The sequence below is a fragment of the Phacochoerus africanus genome, chromosome 4 (assembly GCF_016906955.1).
Source record: "Phacochoerus africanus isolate WHEZ1 chromosome 4, ROS_Pafr_v1, whole genome shotgun sequence".
NCBI classification, from domain to species: Eukaryota; Metazoa; Chordata; class Mammalia; order Artiodactyla; family Suidae; genus Phacochoerus; species Phacochoerus africanus.
The window spans coordinates 85,539,683-85,559,940 of NC_062547.1; the positions used below are offsets into that span (position 1 = coordinate 85,539,683).

Here is a 20,258-nt window from a genome sequence, read left to right on the forward strand (position 1 = left end):
AGAAAATAATAACAAAGTTTTTCTATCAAAATCTTAACTGCTGTGGTTTAGAATGCATTCACTTTCTCACACCAGGCTGATATTCTGCTCTGTGGGGCCTGACACATTTGAAAACTGGGTAGGAGAACCCTTTAATATGTACAGTGGGCTTGCCCTCACTGCATGATTGGAAAGGATGCTGAACATGAACAAGTGCATCCTCGGCCCTTACGTACTGGCCACAGGTACAGCTGCGTTACTGGTACAGAGAGTTGTTATTCCCTGAGTGGCAATTAAGCCCGTCCGAAGTTGTGGTGATAGATCAGGAGCCAGGCAGGAAGATTCTACCCAGTGCCCAGGCACTGCCATCCTCCTGCCCCAGCCTGCGGGCCTGCCTCCATCTGCAAAGTTCACCCCTGGCCCTGCCAGCTTGTCTTCTGTCCCCTCTCTTAGTGCTTTGGGATTAACAACTTCATTCAAATGCCCTGGGTTCTCGCCCTTGCTTCCTATTTGTGTCTGCTTTTTCCCTTTTCTTGCCCACCTTGCCCTTTCACTTGATTTCTGACCCCAGGCCCCTGGCCTGCCAGTCATTACTCTATGGGTCCCTTCAGCTGCTGGTTCTTAAGCCCAGACTCCAGCCTTTGTGAACACAGCAGCCCCACAGGGAATCCTGACGTAAATTCTGCCTGACTAAAGGCTCAACTCCATAATAGGTGGTCTTGTGCTCTTTTTCAAAGAAACCTGTAGTATCTTTTCCTTATTTAAAATAAAAATATTTTGGGGCAGTTCCCGTCATGGCTCAGTGGTTAATGAATCAGACTAGGAACCATGAGGTTGCGGGTTCGATTCCTGGCCTTGCTCAGTGGGTTAAGGATCTGGCGTTGCCATGAGCTGTGGTGTAGGTCACAGACGCGGCTCGGATCCCGCGTTGCTGTGGCTGTGGTGTAGGCTGGTGGCTACAGCTCCGATTAGACCCCCAGCCTGGGAACCTCCATATGCTGAGGGAGTGGCCCTAAAATGACAAAAGACAAAATAAAAATATTTTCATGGTGGAAAACACTGCAAAATTTGAAACTCAGTCCCCCTGAAAGCAATTTCTCTGCCAAGTTGATGATTAACCTCTCTGTTTAAAACCGGATTCCCTTTCTTGTCCTGTACCTGTTCCCCCTCAAGACTGAGGCGTTTCAAAGAAAAGGGGGTGGAAACGGAGCGGGGCCCTGAGCAGACTTCCTGGATACAAAAGCTTCTCCGTGTTCCCCATTCTTGTTGGTAGGAAACAAAAAAATGGCTTCGGTCTCCTTAGGCCTTGCCCCAGTTCCAAAGAAGGGGCTCCAGTTGTAAATGATAGGACAGTCGTCAGAGGTCTCTGAGCGCCTCCTGAAGGGACATAGATAACAATCTTTGAGTTGTCCTGGAGAAACTAAAACCCTGGCCCAAGTGGAGGATGGTGACTGTACCCTGACCACAATCACTTAATCCCAGGCAGGTCAGGAGCAGAAGCCTGAGATTCCCCAAACATCCCCCACCTCGTTACCTCGCCACCAGCCAATCCAAGCTGATTGTGCATCCTAGGACCCTCTCCCCTCACACTGTATTGTTATGTATTTATTGTCTTTTTAGGGCTGCACCCACAGCATGCAGAAGTTCCTGGGCTAGGGGTCGAATTGGAGCTGCAGCTGCTGGCCTACCCCACAGCCACAGCCACGCCGGATCCTTTAACCCACTGAGCGAGGCTAGGGATGGAACCCGCATCCTCATGGATACTAGTCTTGTTCTTAACCCCCTTGAGCCACAACAGGACCTCCCCCTCACGCTGTTTTTAAAACCCCTGTCTGAAAGCCATTGGAGGGGTCCAGTCTTTTGAGCACAAGCCACCCGTTTTCATTGCCTGACCCTGTGATGCTCCTTTTTCTGCTCCAGACGCGGACATTTCCTTTTGTTTGGCCTCACTGTGCATCAGCCAGGCGCATGAGCTTGGGTTCAACCACAAAAATTCAGAAAGACCATCAAAGGAAAAGCTAAAGTGTCTATTAGCTCATCACCCAGTGACAGTGACTATGCCTATTTGGTGTTTCAGGCTTAAAATGTACATGCGGCATGTTTTCCTTTTGTGGTTTTATTTGGAATATTTAAGCCTGTATAAGAAAAGGAGCCACTTGAAGGAGTGAGGGCCTTGCCAACAAGTTACCCCTACTAAATTTTTTGTCCTGCCTGGAGATCTTTAAGGCACAGAGAAAAATACTTTTTACCTGTTGTTTGCTACTTGATGTATTAAGCAGCTGTTAAGTGTTTTAAACATTAATTATAAAACTGCATTCTGTTAAGTAATTTAATTTGGTAGACTGATATTTTGAACACCTCGTATATCTTCAAACACAAATAAAATGCCCAGATAGCATTATTACAGACCTAGCACATGTAACCCTCTTCTAAAAGGTCTGCACTACGAGTTTCACTCATTTTTTCGTTATTTATTCACTGATGTTGACTCATCTAGGGCTGTAATATTTTGACACCTACCCAGAGTTCACAAGATTGCCAGAAACAGAATACCTCCTCGGACCCGCCGAGGTTACAGTCCTGGTTTCTGGCCGATCAGTTGTCAGTCAGAACATGGTACCTGTTGGGGTTCTTCTCCTAATGTGAGTCTGACCTCGGCCATCAGACATTAGGCTGCACTTGGTATATGAAGTCATCCAGAACTTGCAGTTTTTCTGTAGATGGCTTTCAGGTAGGTTTTTATTTACCATCCCGTCCCCACCCCTATCACCCAGAAATGATTTATTTCCATGTCTCGCTTGGCCAGTGTGATATAACCCATTGTCCTGTCATCATGATGTATTGGCCTCGTCTGTTAACATTATTAAAAGCTGATGTATGCCCTTTGAATATTTTCTTGCAATTAGTTGGGCATTCGGGAGCTTTCTCCCCCAGGAGATGAGGGATGGACTTTACTAAATGCCATTTGCCTGATCCCATCTCGGATCCTATGTCTGGATCCTCTCTCTGCTTGACCATTAAGTGTGACCATCAATGATGGACCCTCCTTTCATCCTAATATTTTTGTCACCACCTGTGCTCTCAGTTCTTCCTTGTCTCGGGATCCTCTTTTGGTTTTCTCAACTGTCTTTCTTGTAGCATAAATAGTACAAAAACAAGCACGTATTTATACACTGTATCAGACATACAAAGCACCTGTATTTTTTATATTTTGGCTGTGCCCATGGCATGTGAAAGTTCCCAGGCCAGGGATCAAGCCCACACCACAGCAGTGACCCAAGCCGCTGCAGTGACAAGGCTGGATCTTTAACCCATTGTGTCACAGGAGAACACCAAGGCACGGATATTTTTTTGTCAATGAGTTTTATTTTTTCCATTATAGCTGGTTTACAGTGTTTTGTCAATTTTCTACTGTACAGCAAAGTGACCCAGTCACACATACATATATGCATTCTTTTTCTCACATTATCTTCCATCATGCTCCATCATAAGTGACTAGATGTGGTTCTCAGCGCTGTACAGCAGGATCTCATTGCTTATCCATTCCAAAGGCAATAGTTTGCATCTATTAACCCCAGATTCCCAGTTCATCCCATTCCCTCCCCCTTGGCAACCACAAGTCTATTCTCCAAGTCCATGAATTTCTTTTCCGTGGAAAGGTTCATTTGTGCCGTATATTAGATTCCAGATAAAAGTGATATTACATGGTATTTGTCTTTCTCTTTCTGACTTGCTTCACTTAGTATGAGAGTCTCTAGTTCCATCCGTGTTGCTGCAAATGGTATTCTTTTGTTCTTTTTTATGGCTGAGTAGTATTCCATTGCAAAGCACCTATATTTTAATGGCACTTACCAACTTGTTAAAATCAATACAGGTATTCCATGTGTCTTGTTTTATCTTTATGACCACTTCCTTTTGATGTACTTTACCCCATTCTCTCCTTTGAACACTGTTTTGAACTCTAGGCCTTTCTCAGATCTAACCAAGATCAGTGTCTTCTTTGTCAATGGGCCACATTGCTTCACTGTGGACCTGGGAGCTCCTTTTGCCCAGTTCCTTTGTCCTTAAAGAACTGTCCCTGACATTTCCTTGAAATACCCTTGCTTTGTGGTTACAACAGGATGTTCCAACCCTATATTGATTATTCCTGCTTTAAGGTCTGGAATCAACTACCCTCCAAGGGAATCCTTTTAAAATCATGTATTCTCCATGTCCATGATTTTCTTTTCTGTGGAAAAGTTCATTTGTGCTATCTATTAGCACTGGGAAGTATATCTAGTCACTTGTGGTGGAGCATGATAATGTGAGAAAAAAGTATGTGTAACTGGGTCACCTTGCTGTACAGTAGAAAATTGACAGGACACTGTACACCAGCTATAATAGAAAAAATAAAAATCATTATATTAAAAAAAAAAATCATGTGTTCAGGAGTTCCCGCTACGGCACAATGGGATTGGCATCTCTGCAGCACCGGGACTCAGGTTCGATCTCAGGCCCAGCACACTGGGTTAAGGATCCACCATACCGCAGCTGTGGTGTAGGTTGCAACTGTGGCTTGGATCTGATCCCTGGCCAGGCGACTCCATATGTTGTGGGGCAGCCAAAAATAAAAGGAAAAAAAAAAGTAGTGTGTTCATAACAACTTTTTTGACTTAATGGATGAAAGTTCTAGACTCTTCTTTTTTTTGGTTTAAAGGGCCTCACTTGCAGCAAATGGAAGTTCCCAGGCTAGGGGTCCAATCAGAGCTGGAGCTGCCGGCCTACACCACATCTACAGTGACCCAGGATTCGAGCCATGTCTCTGACCTATACCACAGCTCACAGCAACACCAGATCCTCAACCCACTGAGCGGGGCCAGGGAGCTAACCTGCCTCCTTATGGATATTAGTCGGGTTCAGGTTGGTTACCTGCTGAGCCACAATAGGAACTCATGGACTGTGCCTTTCTTACTGAATAAGGTTTATTTGACTATTAAGATTCTACTACAGTGACAAGGTAAAGACATGTCTGCCCCTCTCTGTGTAAGGATGACTCTTCCCGCTGCTGATTATGTGGCTCCTGTCCAGCAGGCATGTTTGCAAATGCAGTGATGGTGCCCAGATCAGTTTGTGGCTTCAATTTATGAAAATGGCTGTGGCAGCCCCACTTCTGGTTGACCAGCTGGTCCAAGCACCCTGACTGCTTTGTGAAGAAGGGCTCCCAGACCATAATGTCAGATGGCTGCTTTGCCCACCAGGTTGCCTTTGAACCTGTTCCTCAGGTTCAAAGTTATTAGCGCATTTGTCTTATTCTCCTTTCCCTTAGGCCCCCTTTCCTGTTAAGCAACCAATTGATGCCTTCTAGCGGATTGAGCGCATCTCTGACAGAGAACATAATTGCACTTATAAATAAGCTTCCTGGGAGTTCCCGTTGTGATGAATCCAACTACTGTCCATGAGGACTCAGGTTCGATCCCTGGCCTCGCTCAGTGGGTTAAGGATCCGGCGTTGCCATGAGCCATGGTGTAGGTCACAGACTCAGCTCAGATTTGACGTTGCTGTGGCTGTGGTGCAGGCCGGCAGCTACAGCTCCAATAAGACCCCTAGCCTGGGAAACAGCTCCAATAAGACCCCTAGCCTGGGAACCTCCATATGCTGTGAGTGCGGCCCTGAAAAGCAAAAACAAACAAACAAACTTCCTAGAGATAGTTCCTTAGCCCAAAGGACAAACTATACTCCTGTGTTCTTGGAAGGGAAATCTAGAGGTGGCAGGATTTGGGATTAAGATGAGGGAGAGCTTTTGCACCTTCCATCCTTTTCAAAATTCTCTCTGCTCCGTATCATCCTCTCGCCCCCTCTTCCTTTTCCACAGTAGTATTACGGCTCTACCTTTCTGTCCTCTGAAATTCTCAGCTCTTAGGGGCTGTGAGCCATGTCTTATCACCTCACAGAGCACATGCATCACTGATTCCAGCCTGGAGTCCCTGGAGTTTGTATTCTTAACCTTTCAGTTGGTTTAACGGAACCCATTTCCTGAGTAAGACTGCCTCAGAACGCCCTTGATTTTTTCTTGAAAATTAGGGAGAGAACATTGGATTTGGATGTGTTATTGATAGGGATGCATGTGACCATTAAGATGGGAGCATAATTTGGTTCCGTAGGTAAAACCATTTCATCATGGAGTCAGTAAGAGGAATGAGTGAAAGATTCTTAGTGTTAAAAGTGGGGAAAGCACTGTGGTAGGTTATTCATGAGTGTTTGTATGGAAGATTTACTTAACAATACATTTATATATATTTTATATATATATATGTATTTATGTTTTATTTTTGTTTTTTGTCTTTCTCTTTTTAGAAGCACACCTGTGGCATATAGAAGTTCCCAGGCTAGGGGTCGAATCAGAGCTGCAGCCGCCAGCCTACACCACAGCCACAGCAACACCGGATCTGAGCTGTATCTGTGACGTACACCACAGGTCACGGCAACACCTTAACCCACTGAGCAAGGCAGGGATTGAACCCACATCCTCATGGATGTTAGTCGGGTTCATTATGGCTGAGCCACAACGGTACTCCTGTATTTATTTTTAAATAGACCATATGGTATATTTAGTGAAATGACTCTTAAAGGTTAGATTCATCTTTCTAAAATTGTGGAGTCCCTTTGAATGTTAACACATGGATCAAGGCATTAAAATGTATGAGATTTATCTTTCCCCAAATTCAAGTACTATTGCTGTTATTCCCAACAGTGCATTAGTGCCGAAAAACTGAAAGAAAACCCTCTCACCATTTTATTTTATTTGTCTTTTTTCCTTTTCTAGGACCGCTCCCACAGCATATGGAGGTTCCCAGGCTAGGGGTCGAATCAGAGCTGTAGCCACCGGCCTACGCCAGAGCCATAGCAATGCGGGATACAAGCCGCATCTGCAACCTACACCACAGCTCACGGCAACGCCGGATCCTTAACCCAGTGAGCAAGGCCAGGGATCGAACCCGCAACCTCATGGTTTCTAGTCAGATTCGTTAACCCCTGAGCCACGGCAGGAACTCCCTTCTCACCATTTTAATCCAGATGTTTAACAAATCTCATCTCTTACTCTAATAAATATACTATCACACTATTTTTTAGAAATACTAGTAATTAGTAATAATAAAACCAAAGACTGTTACTAAGTTTCTGATTACATGCCTGCCATCTTCCAAGTACTGTGCAGGTATAATCTCTTCTAATCTTCACAACAGACCTATTCTGTCTATACGGTTGTTCATCTCATAACCAAGGCAGCTGAGGCACAGAGAGGCTGGCCAAGGTCAACACAGCTAGAAAGGGGCAGAGTTGGGATTCAGAACCAGGCTGTGTGGCACCAGAACCTGTACTGTTACTGAGGCAGCCAGTCCCTAGCCTCAGAAGGGAGTCCAATATTTCTGCCCTACTGAAAAAAGGAAAAGAATGGGGCATCCAACAGAACTTCAGCACAGGCCTCTAAGCTGTTATATTTAGGGTATCTTAAAATGCAGAATCATGTAAATTCAGAACTAGAAGCACCTTGGGAAGTTATGTGAGTGCAGACCCTTCATTTCGCCGATGAGGGAACTCAGAGATTGGGTTCTCTGTCTTGCTCAGGGTCACATGTCGAGATGCTGCTAGTCTGGGACCAGGATCCAGGGCTTCTGACTCCGGTTCTGTCTTCTTTCTGGTCAGGCGTGAGGCTTTGATTTGCATGTTATAGCATAATGTAAACTGTGCGGATATGATCCAGAAAGTTGAAATAAATTCAGCCTCTGCCTTTGAAGTTTGCCTTTAATTACAATAGCATCTCTTAATGTATATATTGAAAGTAGTGGAACAAACTCCTAATGGTTGGTTTTTTTTTTTTTTTTTAGCTTTCTTTATTGCTTCTGTACTTGAAATGGTGTTGTTAGTACAAATGAGAGCATGTGGGCCAGAGAGGGTTGGATCCCTTAGGACAACCCCTCTGTCCCTGGTCTCTCTCGCAGCCATCCAAGTGTACTCTACCTTTTGGTGTGAGAAAACGCCAGCTTTTTCACACCAAGGGCTTGCTTATCCATGGGTAGCGATGGTGATGAGAATTCTTCAGCTTCCTTTGGAACACCCTCAGCTCTTTGTGTTGGCTGTTGGGCATTAAAGGTGCTTAATAAATTCAGTGTTGAAGAGCTGTAAGAAACTGGAGATTGGACAGGCTTTTTTTTTTTCTTCGACTGAGACTGGATTTCCTATACAGTTCAGGTAATGAATGGCCTCATTTGAATTTAAATGCTTGGGAAGGAGTGGGCTGCTCTTGCTGATTCTTCTCAGCCTGGGAATACTGGATACGTGGAGTTTCCTAGTAAACATTTGCCCCTTTGAATAATCTGCTTGAAAGCACCTCCCCCACGGAGATTCAGTATATTAACTCCCACACTATGAAAAGTCAGCTTTTCAAAGCTAGTCATTTAAACTTCAAACTCAGAGATAAAATGAATGTTGAGAATTGAAGCCAAATAAACTGACATTTTAAAAGACATTTTTGGCAAAAGGATGTTAAGTGCAAATGAGATTTCTACTTGATCCGGACTAGTTTAAGGAAATCTGACTTGAGGTAAATCTGAAGATTATTCTACTCTTTAAAAGGATTGTTCTGTCCTTCTAACCTTTAGGTAACTAACTTCTCAGCACCATCTTGTGGTAACTGTCAGTTAAACCAGGATGTTTGCTTACGGTGAGATTTACATTTAGAGGCACAACTTCCAACAGAAAAGTAAAAAGTATAATCAGAAGTAGTTATCAAATTTCTTAGGATCCTAATGGAAAATTAACCAGTTTTTTTTTAGTATCATTGTTTTTGTTAATAATAATAATAATAGTAATTATTAATAATATTATTGTTAATATTTTGTAACAAACCTATGTTTTGTAGAAGCCTAAATACCTTTATTTTATGGACAGCATGGTAGAGAAAAATATTTTTTGTTTGTTTGTCTTTTTGCCTTTTCTAGGGCCGCTCCCTTGGCCTATTGGGGTTCCCAGGCTAGGGGTCTAATCGGAGCTGTAGCCACGGGCCTACACCAGGGCCACAGCAACGCGGGATCCGAACAGCGTCTGCGACATACACCACAGCTCACCGCAATGCCAGATCCTTAACCCACTGAGCAAGGCCAGGGATCAAACCTGCAACCTCATGCTTCCTAGTCGGATTCATTAACCACTGAGCCATGATGGGAATGCCGAGAAAAATATTTTTGGATGGAAAGTATTCCATAAACATAGTAATTGCATGAATGACCAGATAAACAAAGGAGGTATAGTGATAACAGCTGTGTCAAGGTCTTTGCGCACAGTTGTCTTTCTCATTACAAAACTGGCATGAAATGACTAAAGTAGTAGGGTCTTTTTTTTTTTTTTTAATGATGTGCAGTAAGAATGTTATCTTTTGACCAGAAAATTAAATAACTCTTGACGGATAGGATTGGATTGGCTGAGAAACAAGGCAGAAGAAGACCACAGCCCAGAAACCCCTGAGCCATACAACAGAGCTCAGAGCTGTCGTGGAGCTTGTTCCAAGCAGAGCCAGGAAAAGGAGAGCCTCTAAGCCAACCTCATTGGGCTTAGACCCGCTGAGCCTTCTGGTCCTTCCCTAAGGCAGCAAGTGTCGATGCTGATGGCAGGGCAGCATCCCAGGACCCGAGCTGGCTGCTGACTATAGGAAGGCACAGGGAGCCCCAGTCTAGGAAGACCACATGGGGTGCCCTCTGGGTATCAGCCCGGTTGTTCCCCTACTGTCTCCCTAAGACTGGCTACTGTCAAGGGGACCTACATTGAGCAGTGACAAACAGTAGGTCTCAAATGTTGAGATGAGCCCCAAATCAGGAAATGCCAGACATTTGAGGGAAACCAACATTATGAAAGAGGAATTATAGTCAACAAACAGAACCAACACCCAAGGAACAAATGAAAGTAGTGGAAAATGTGCACTTGGGGAGACAGTTTATCTATTAGCAAATATGCTTATACATAGCAAGATCAAAGATCAAGCTAAGAAAGAGGGAAATTGGGTATAGATTAAATTAGAAAAGAAACTAATACAATTTAGTTATTTAAACCTTTGATGCATGATATAAGGATAAAAATGCATATAAATTCTAGATTATATCAACATCATGTAGATGGGAAATAAAAGTGGAAATATATTAAGGATAATAGGTATTCATTAGCTTAGGCTTTCGTGCAAGAATAGAAGTTTAACGTATATTAAAATTTAGCAGAACATTAGAGTAAGTCATACACTTCATAAATACATGAAATATTGAAATAATTATAGGCATAAGATTTGTTAGAATTTATCATTGTCTCCTACTTAAATTGTATGGTCACATTTTCAGAGTTCCCCCCATCAAATTATTTTAATAATTTTTTTGTCAAGTCAAGTGGATTTTTTAATTTAGTTGGAGAAAGGGAGAAGAAAACACAAATCAGGTACTATGAAATAAGCCAATGATACATTTTTTTTGATCGTTTGTGGTTTATTTTCACTTTTTCAAGTATGGCTTGACGTTATTTTTCTAGAATTCTTTTGTAGCTTTACTATACCCATTGGTTTAATTCTGTTGGATTTTGTCATTCCGGTTACTAGAAAGGAACAAGTCAACAGGTTGATGTTTTATTTGTCCCAAATGATAGGAGTTCCCTTTTAACTGGAGTATTTTTCCCAAGTAATAATAAATTGAGAATTGGTTCATAAAATATTACGGTTTTTGAAATGTCAGCATACTTGTTTTAATTATAGTGACTTATTTGGTAGGATCCTTTGGTAGTAAAGACTTCAGGGGTATATATGTGGTTTTATATCCGTGATAATCTCTCAGGACCCAGAACTTTAAACTAAGGAATGTATCCTGTCTTTCTAGCTTTGAATTATTAATACGTAATGCCTATTTTAAATGGACCAACATTCCAAGTCTAAAATGTTTCCTCTTTGTGAGTAGATATGAATATCATATTGGAACTTGGTAGTAAAATTGAAAATACCATGTGGTTAAAATGTCGTTTGTTCTTTCTCCTTTGGTTGTGGTTTTGAGGGAAAAGAGGGGGAAACCAGAAAGAGGCAAATCCCTCTAGAAAGCAGTCTTTAAAATTCAAAAATTCATTAATATGCATTACCTGGAAGACATGGAAAGGGCCAATAAGTATGAAAAATGTTTACCCTCACCGTGAACAGAAGGAAATGTAGACTTGAATGATGTTTTTTGTCCATCAGATTGGTAAGGGTTTTTTTTTTTTTTTTGTCTTTTGGGGTGCACCCGCAGCATATGGAGGTTCCCAGTCTAGGGGTCCAGTCGGAGCTGTAGGCGCCGGCCTACACCACAGCCACAGCAACGCATGATCCAAGCTGCATCTGTGAGCTATACCACAGCTCACGGCTACGCCGGATCCTTAACCCCCTGAGCAAGGCCAGGGATCGAACCCGTGTCCTCATGGATGCTAGTCGGGTTCATTAACCACTGAGCCATGACGGGAACTGCAGTAAGGTTTTTGTTGACAGAATTGTGTGATGTTTATGGCACAAAGCAAATGGCGTTTTCATGTATTGGTGGTAGAGTGAGGCCATCCCCATCCCTTTGTTCTTACGTTCAATTAAACATTCAGATGCATGACTGCCTGCCAGACACCACATTGGTTGGCAGATGCTCAGCAGGATGGAGCCACCCAGGAAACACAGCCTGCCAGCAGGACAGCATTACATGTTTGCTCTTCAGTGGGAGGCTTCATGACACCCCATGTTATTGTCCACACAGCCATCCAGAAGCTGTTCTCTTTGGTACCCCAGGTGATAACTTGGGTGATCAGGCATGAGACTCATATTGGTAGTTGTAGAAGGCTCTCTGCCTAGAACCTCAGCATCCCAGAGCCATCATCTATTGTCACAGCTCCATAGCGTGGTTTTCCAGTTCTTTGCAAGAGGTGTGCCAGTTAGAAGAGTCGCTGGGCTCAGGAACACCTGAAATATATCATGCCTGTTAGGTATTTATGATTCCTTCTAGTCAAGATGCAGTTTACCTATCAGGGGTTATTTTTCTCCTAAGTAATGATGCTCAGTAACATGGATGGGATACTTTATTAGGTTCCTAGGGGAACTGAGCTAGAAAGTTAATTTCTGGAAAGGTCACATTCTACTGCAGAAGGGAAAGGAGTTTTTTTTTAACCTTTTACTCGGAGAGAAATCTATGAGTGTAATCTCTTCTTAAGAACACACTTGCCGGAGTTCCCGTCGTGGCGCAGTGGTTAACGAATCCGACTAGGAACCATGAGGTTGCGGGTTCGGTCCCTGCCCTTGCTCAGTGGGTTAAGGATCCGGCGTTGCCGTGAGCTGTGGTGTAGGTTGCAGACACGGCTCGGATCCCGCGTTGCTGTGGCTCTGGCGTAGGCCGGTGGCTATAGCTCCGATTCGACCCCTAGCCTGGGAATCTCCATATGCCGCGGGAGCGGCTCAAGAAATGGCAAAAAGACAAAAAAAAAAAAAAAAAAAAGAACACACTTGGAGGAGTTATTTCCCTGGTGGCTCAGTGGGTTAAGGATCCAGCATTGTCACTGCTATGGCTCTGGTTCCAGCTGTGGCTTGAGTTCTATTCCTGGCCCAGGAACTTCTGCATACCATGAACATGGCAAAAAAAAAAAGGAAGAATACCCTTTCATACAGACTTTGATAATACATGTTGAAAGTTTGTGTGTGCATCCTTTCAATTTGACAATTTTATTTATTGGGATTTTTGTGACAAATAAGATAATATATGCACAGATATTTATCTATATATGCATGTACACTGCAACATTATTATAGTGGATAATTAGTGACCATCTAAAAACTCAGCATTTGGTTAAGTAAATTACAGTCCATTCAGATTTATAGAATACTGTGTGTTTATGAAATATTTCCAAAAACAACATTAAAAGGATTTATATCAAAACATTTAGTTTTTAATTCTGGGTGGCCACTTTCTATGTATTTTTTTAACCATGGAACACTAATTTTTAACTTTGTGTGTTGCTTTTCTAAGTGATTACTTTTTACAGAACTGATCAAAAATGTTTATTTTTTTCAATCCATGCTGCTGATATGATTAATCATATATTTTAAGAGTTTTTTTTTAATTCCTAAGGTTTGATCTTGAATTCTTTTAATGAAATTCTATATTTTATAAACAACTCAGATCCGTCTCACATCCACATCCGAAGTGACAGTGATGAAATGCTTCAAGCTGTCATTATCTTTCTCACATAGTTTCCCTTACGTGTTATATGTAATATCTAACTTCTAATTAAAATCTCAAACGATAGGTCTATCAGAGCTGATATTTAGTGGCTACAGAATTTTTTAGTTGAGATGTAGAATTAATCCTGAGGGCTGGGGAGGTTAAAACAAATGGGGAACAGAAACGATGACTCGGTGATGGTGAGACGTCACACATCCTTGTATTTTCATCTTCAGTGGAATTTAGATATCAGACTCCAGCTCCTTTTGTCAGATTCTGGGCAGGTTAATGGGGATCATCATTGCTTCCTAATGATTTTTTTTAAATAAAATACACACTTTACTTTGCATGTTCTCCTTAGGAATATTCTACTTAGTGGCTTGATTTTCGCATCATTCCATCCATCTAGAGTAAAGACTTGCTACTCTGTGTATTGGTTCAGGATGTGAAAAACTGTGTAAAACATATATTTCCTCAAGGGGTGTAAGGTACATGGAGGCATATATAGGAAGGAAAGGAAAATATAGTTTGAGCTATTCTTTAAGCAAACTAAAATCAGGTAAGGCGTATCCAAAGGAATGTTTGTTGCTTTTGTCACTTGCTCCTTTGTATTCATTGTGTTCTTTATTCTCCCTGCAAATGGATGATTAGGTTAGTTGACCCCGTGAACGGCTGTGTACCGCACAACGCAGAGTACTAACCACTTTACGATCACGATCACGGCGCGCTGTGTACTGCAGAGGTCCAATCTTTGGGACTTTGACTGGGCTTCTAGTTCTGGGGACTGTGTTGCCTCAGGACACAGTTTCCTCATCTGTGAAATGAATGGATTAGATGAGATGAGGTCTTGGTGTTTCTCAACTAAAAACACTCCTAAGATTTAAGTGACTTCTAGCTCTGAGATTCACATTGATTAAGTTTCTTATAATGTTTTGGTTTCTCTTTCAGTTTGTATCTGTTCAAACTAGGAATCGCCCCCCAGATCCAGGATTTGTTGGGCAAAGTAGACTTCACAGGTACTATTCTTTATCTTGATAATCTTTTGCAATGTGGTTATTAGGAAAAAGTAGCAATATTTTCTTGATTCTGATATTATCCATGTCCTTTTTATCCTTCATCTTCATCAGAGGAGAAAACTTCCTTATAATCTTGCTTGTACTCTACTGGGTTTCCATTTCCCCACATTTGTGACATGAGAAACTGAGCCTGGCTTATTCCTAAGGTTCTTATTTGGAATTGACCCCACTTGCTTGATCAAGACTTCTCTTAACATGATTGTACTTGTTCCTGCCTCCATCTCTGTGACTATCATTGATTTTTTGCTATTTTTATTGTTGTTCTTTTTCAGAGGAGGAAATCAGTAATATGAGAAAGGAGCTTGAGAAATATGGAATACAGATGCCATCTTTCAGCAAAATAGGTGGTATTCTGGCTAATGAACTGTCTGTGGATGAAGCTGCTTGTAAGTCTCCTTAAAATCAACATTTGCCAATGACAGGGGACTTGACCTTTTCTTTATTTTGGCTATAAGATTTTGGTTAAAAGAAATAGAATATTTGGAAGATACTATAAGCACTCTAAAAGTTTTCTTTTGTTGTTTTGGGGGTTTTTTTGGGTCTGCATCTGCAACATGTGGAAGATCCCAGGCTATGGGTCAAATCTGAGCTACAGCTGCCAGCCTACACCTCAGCCACAGCAGCACCAGATCTGAGCTATATCTGTAACCTATACCACAACTCAGGGCAATGCCAGATCCTTAACCCACTGAGTGAGTCCAGGGATCAAACCTGTGTCCTCATGGGTACTAGTCAGAGTCTTAACCTGCCAAGCCATAATAGGAACTCCTAAAAGTTTTTATTACATGTATTATGGATGGTTATTTTTGAGCACATCAGAACATAACTAAATAATTGATTAACCTTGGACTCTAGGCATCCACTTATAAAATGTGATTTAAGAGGTTCCAGAAGTATCTCCATTCTCCAAAACATTTCTTTGCTTTCTGTGTCCTTTGATTTTAGTGGCACAGTACACTGCTATGAGTCTTTCCATGTTGCAAGTTAAATTGCTGGCATCTCTTGGAAATGACGTGGTACTTTCAAAATGTCCATGTCACCTTTCAAACCCCCAGTGGTTCATTTTAAACATTCAGCACAAGTTGAATAAATGAATAGGTATTATGTAGCAGATGCTGAGATAAGACCCAAGATAGCAGACAGATGGGGAGGTTGTCAGAGGGATGCTCTGTGATGTGTCCGCAGTCTCTTTTTTGACATGCTTATTGGACGCCAAGGAGGAAAGTAAAACTGCTTAGGTTATGCAGGGTCAGTACATCTGTCCATGTTGTCTTTGGCTGATCAAGTCCTTTTTTTCTCCTTACATTGCAGTGCATGCTGCAGTTATAGCCATTAATGAAGCTATTGAAAAAGGAATAGCAGAGCAGACCATTGTAACGCTAAGAAACCCAAATGCAGTTCTCACTTCAGTGGATGACAGCCTTGCACAGGAATATCAGAAGGAACTCTGGGAAGCCAAAAAGAGAAAAGAGGAAAATGCAAGGCTGAAGGTATTTCATCGATTCTGAGTGAGCGATACAGTAATAAACATGGTTATGCATTGCTGGTTTGACAAAGTGTTAATGTTATAAGGGAATTTTTTATTAATTTTTATTTTATATTGGAGTCTAGTTGCTTTACAATGTTGTGTTAGTTTCAGGTGTACAACAAAGTGATTCAGTTATACATGTACATATATATTCCTTTTCAGCTTCTTTTCCTATGTAGGTTATTGCAGAATATTGAGTAGACTTCCCTGTGCTCTATAATAGATCCTCGTTGATTATCTGTTTTATATATAGTAGTGTGTATATGTTAATACCACACTCCTAATTCATCCTTTCCCCCTCCTGTTTTCCCTTTGGTAACAATAAGTTTGTTTTCTATGTCTGTAAGTTTGTTTCTGTTTTGTAACTAAGTTCATTTATGTCATTTTTTTAAGTCCACGTGTAAGTGATATCATATATTTGTCTTTCGCCATCTAACCTACTTCACTTAGTATGATAATCTCTAGGTCCATCCATGTTGCTGTAAATGGCATGATTTCATTCTTTTTTATGCCTGAGTAATATTCCATTGTATATATGTACCACATCTTTATTCATTCCTCTGTTGATGGACACTTAGGTTGCTTCCATGTCTTGGCTATTGTAAATAGTGCTTCTCTGAACATTCGGATGCATGTGTCTTTTTGAATTAGAGTTTTGTCTGGGTATATGGCCAAGAGTGGGATTGCTGGATCATATGGTAGCTCTATTTTTAGGGTTTTTTTTTGCATCATTTTAGAGCCACTCCTATGGCATATGGAGGTTCCCAGGCTAGGGGTCGAATAGAAGCTGTAGCGGTCAGCCTATGCCAGAACCACAGCAACACAGGATCCGAGCCGCCTCTGCAACCTATACCACAGCTCACAGCAATGCCGGATCCTTAACCCACTGAGCCAGGCCAGGGATCGAACCCACAACCTCATGACTCCTAGTTGGGTTCTTTGACCACTAAGCCACGATGGGAACTCCTATTTTTAGTTTTTTAAGTAACCTCCATACTCTTCTCCATAGTGGTTGCACCAATTTACATTCCCACCATCAGTCTAGGAGGAGTCTACAAGGGGTATTTTTTGATCAACTGGTTATGGTCTCTCTAGCCACAGGCCATTGGTTTGGGTGAAATGTAAGAGTGAAGGAAGACCATGCACTCTATAAGGAAATTAGATTTCCTGTTCCGACGGCTATTACAGGTTGCAAGGATGGAAGGTCAAGCTGTAAACTCCTAGAAGGTATAGAAGTAGCAGCTAAAGATCTTCCCTTGTTGGGCATCATCAGCTGACTTACCTTCAGATTTATTGGTAGAGGCTAATTATTGGGTGTGGTGAAGTTTAGAGAGAACGTTTCTGCTTTTGTTTATTTGTTTGTTGTTTTAGGGCCACACCTGTGGCACATGGAGGTTCCCAGACTAGGAGTTGAATCGGAGCCACAGCAACATGAGATCCGAGCTGCATCTGTGACCTGTACCACAGCTCACGGCAATGCCAGATCCTTAACCCACTGAGCGAGGCCAGGGGTTGAACCTGTGTCCTCAGGAATACTAGTCAGGTTCATAACCCATTGAGCCACAGTGGGAACTCCCTAGAGAGGATGTTTTTGAATCCACACTCCTCGTATTTGCCCTGGTTTCCCCTCATATGTGAGAAAAGGCTTTCCGGAGTTCCCGTCGTGGCGCAGTGGTTAACGAATCCGACTAAGAACCATGAGGTTGCGGGTTCGGTCCCTGCCCTTGCTCAGTGGGTTAACGATCCGGCGTCGCCGTGAGCTGTGGTGTAGGTTGCAGACGCGGCTCGGATCCCGCGTTGCTGTGGCTCTGGCGTAGGCCGGTGGCTACAGCTCCGATTCAACCCCTAGCCTGGGAACCTCCATGTGCCGCGGGAGTGGCCCAAGAAATAGCAACAACAACAACAACAACAACTAAATAAAAAAAAAAAATTAAAAAAAAAAAAAAAAAAGAAAAGGCTTTCCCTCCTCAGCTCAGCAATCAGCTCCCGATCCTCACGTCCCATCTCCCGCCTTCCTGTCTTACTGAAGACCTTGCACTCAGAGATGCGTCTTCCTTACCACCTTTCCTCCCCTTCTACTCTTGCTTCCACTCCATTACCAAGTAACTCCTTGATTTTAGTCTTTTCTCAGTGGGTGGCTTCTGGCAGTCCTGGGCACATTTGTCCCCTGCTGCCTCGCCTGCCTTGGATCGAATGCCCCCGCCTTCTATGCTTCTCTCCTGCTATCATTCTCTGCATCTTTGTTTTTTTGGGTTTTTTTTTTTTGCCTTTTCTAGAGCCGCTCCTGTGGCATATGGAAGTTCCCAGGCTAGGGGTCTAATCAGAGCTGTAGCCGCCGGCCTACACCACAGCCACAGCAACGCAGGATCCGAGCCGTGTCTGCGACCTACACCACAGCTCACGGCAATGCCGGATCCTTAACCCACTGAGCAAGGGCAGGGATCCAACCTGCCACCTCATGGTTCCTAGTCGGATTTGTTAACCACTGCGCCACGACAGGAACTCCTTTGTTTTTTGTTTGTTTGTTTTTTGCTTTTTAGGGCCATACCCACAGCATATGGTGGTTCCCAGACTAGGGATCTAATCAGAGCAACAGCTGCCAACCTATGCCACAGCCGCAGCCATGCCAGATCCAAGCCACGTCTGTGACCTACACCACAACTCACGGCAACACCAGATCCTTAACCTACTGAGCAAGGCCAGGGATCGAACCCACAGCCTCATGGTTCCTCATTCATTTCCGCTGTGTGACGATGGGAATGCCTATCCTCTGCATCTTTTAATGTCTCTTCTTCTCCCTCTTAAAATGGGTATGCTTCAAAGTCTACATTGAATCTTTCCCATCGGTCTTCCCCCATTGAGCTCATCTACCTGTTGAAGAAATCAGCCATCAGCTTGATAGCAGACCCATCTAAAGCCCTTCCGGCTGCCTTCATCTCTGTGTCCATGGCTTTGCCCCCAGTTGTCAGAAGGCAGTTGTCACAGCTGACTTCCCCTTTGGAATGACTCCCCCATTGTTTGAGAACTCTCTTTGTGTCCCCAGTGTCCTGTCCCTCCCTCCCTGTGTTCTTCTGCCCCTCCTGACCTTGTCCCAAGACTTCTGCAGCACCTTCTCCATGGATCCCCCCACTTCCTATCATTCCCCAAGCCGACCCCCTCAGAGCTACAGGTTACAACATTAATCTTTAGGTACCGATCTAATGCCATCCCACCAGAAACCTCCCTTGATTCCCTGATGCCACCTGAGTTAAGGGCACGTCCTTAAAAGGCCTCCAAGATTCATAACCTACCTGTCCATCTTTTCGGCTAAACCTGGACACACATTCCGTGCTGTAGCCTGACATGCCAAGCTTTTCCATCTTGGTGACCAAATCCTGTCATCTGCCTTCCACTCTCTCTTCTTTGTTTGGAATGTTACTCTGTTTTTTGAGGCCCTCCTCCATTGCTGTCTCTTTTGCAAAAAAAAAAAAAATAGAGTGTATATATTCGTATAACTTAATCCCTTTGTGCTACAGTAGAAATTAACACAACATTGTAAATCAGTAATACTTCAGTTAAAAAATTAATAAATTTTAGGGAGTTACCATTTGGTCAGCAGTAACAAATCTGAGTAGTATCCATGAGGATGCATGTTTGATTCCTGGCCTCACTCAGTGGGTCGGGGATCCGGCATTGCCACGAAATGTGGTATAGGTCGCAGATGAGATTCAGATCTGGCGTTGGTGTGGCTGTGGTGTAGGCTGGCAGCTGTAGCTCCAGTTCAACCCCTAGCCTGGGAACCTCTGTATGCCGTGAGTACGGCCCTAAAAAGCCAAAAAAATCTAATTAACATTAAAAATGAAAAAAAATTATGTTCCACTTGTATATTTGTTATTTGTGTTCTTGATTTTGTGAGACTGAATCAAATGAAATTTCCACTGTTCAACTAGTTTTGATCCATAAAAATGGCAATAACAGATGTTTTCCACATTAGACTGTTAGGCCTTTTCAGAGAGCCGCTGGCTCTTTGGAGTGTCTTTGTAATCAGTCCTTGCCGGCGTAGCTAACTCTAGTGCTCTGCACAGAGCAGCCCTCTGTAACGCTTGTATTGAGTTCACATGATATGGTGAATGATTTTTCGCACTCTTTTTTTACTTTTGAGTATCAAGCTTTGGAATCATTTAACCTCAGGAATCAGTGAAGCCTTTGTTTTGCAGAATAACTGTATTTCAGAAGAAGAAAGAGATGCATATGAAGAATTGCTGACACAAGCAGAAATCCAAGGCCACATCAATAAAGTCAACAGTAAGTAATGGATGGTATGAAGGAAATGGATGCTTGTATAAAATACAATTTTCCTGGAGTTCCTGTCATGGCTCAATGATTAACAAACCCCACTAGTATCCATGAGGACATGGATTCAATCCTTGGCCTCCTTCAGTGGGTTAAGGATCTGGCATTGCCGTG

At 42.7% G+C, this 20,258-nt stretch overlaps 1 protein-coding gene across 1 annotated transcript in view; it reads left to right on the forward strand.

Annotated features, from left to right (window-relative positions):
- Window positions 1-20,258, forward strand: part of IQGAP2 (IQ motif containing GTPase activating protein 2) — a 338,102-nt gene that overhangs the window by 184,989 nt on the left and 132,855 nt on the right. The window contains 4 exon segments of the mRNA XM_047778139.1: window positions 14,157-14,224; window positions 14,557-14,670; window positions 15,596-15,774; window positions 20,009-20,096. Coding sequence (XP_047634095.1) covers window positions 14,157-14,224; window positions 14,557-14,670; window positions 15,596-15,774; window positions 20,009-20,096 — 449 coding nt within the window.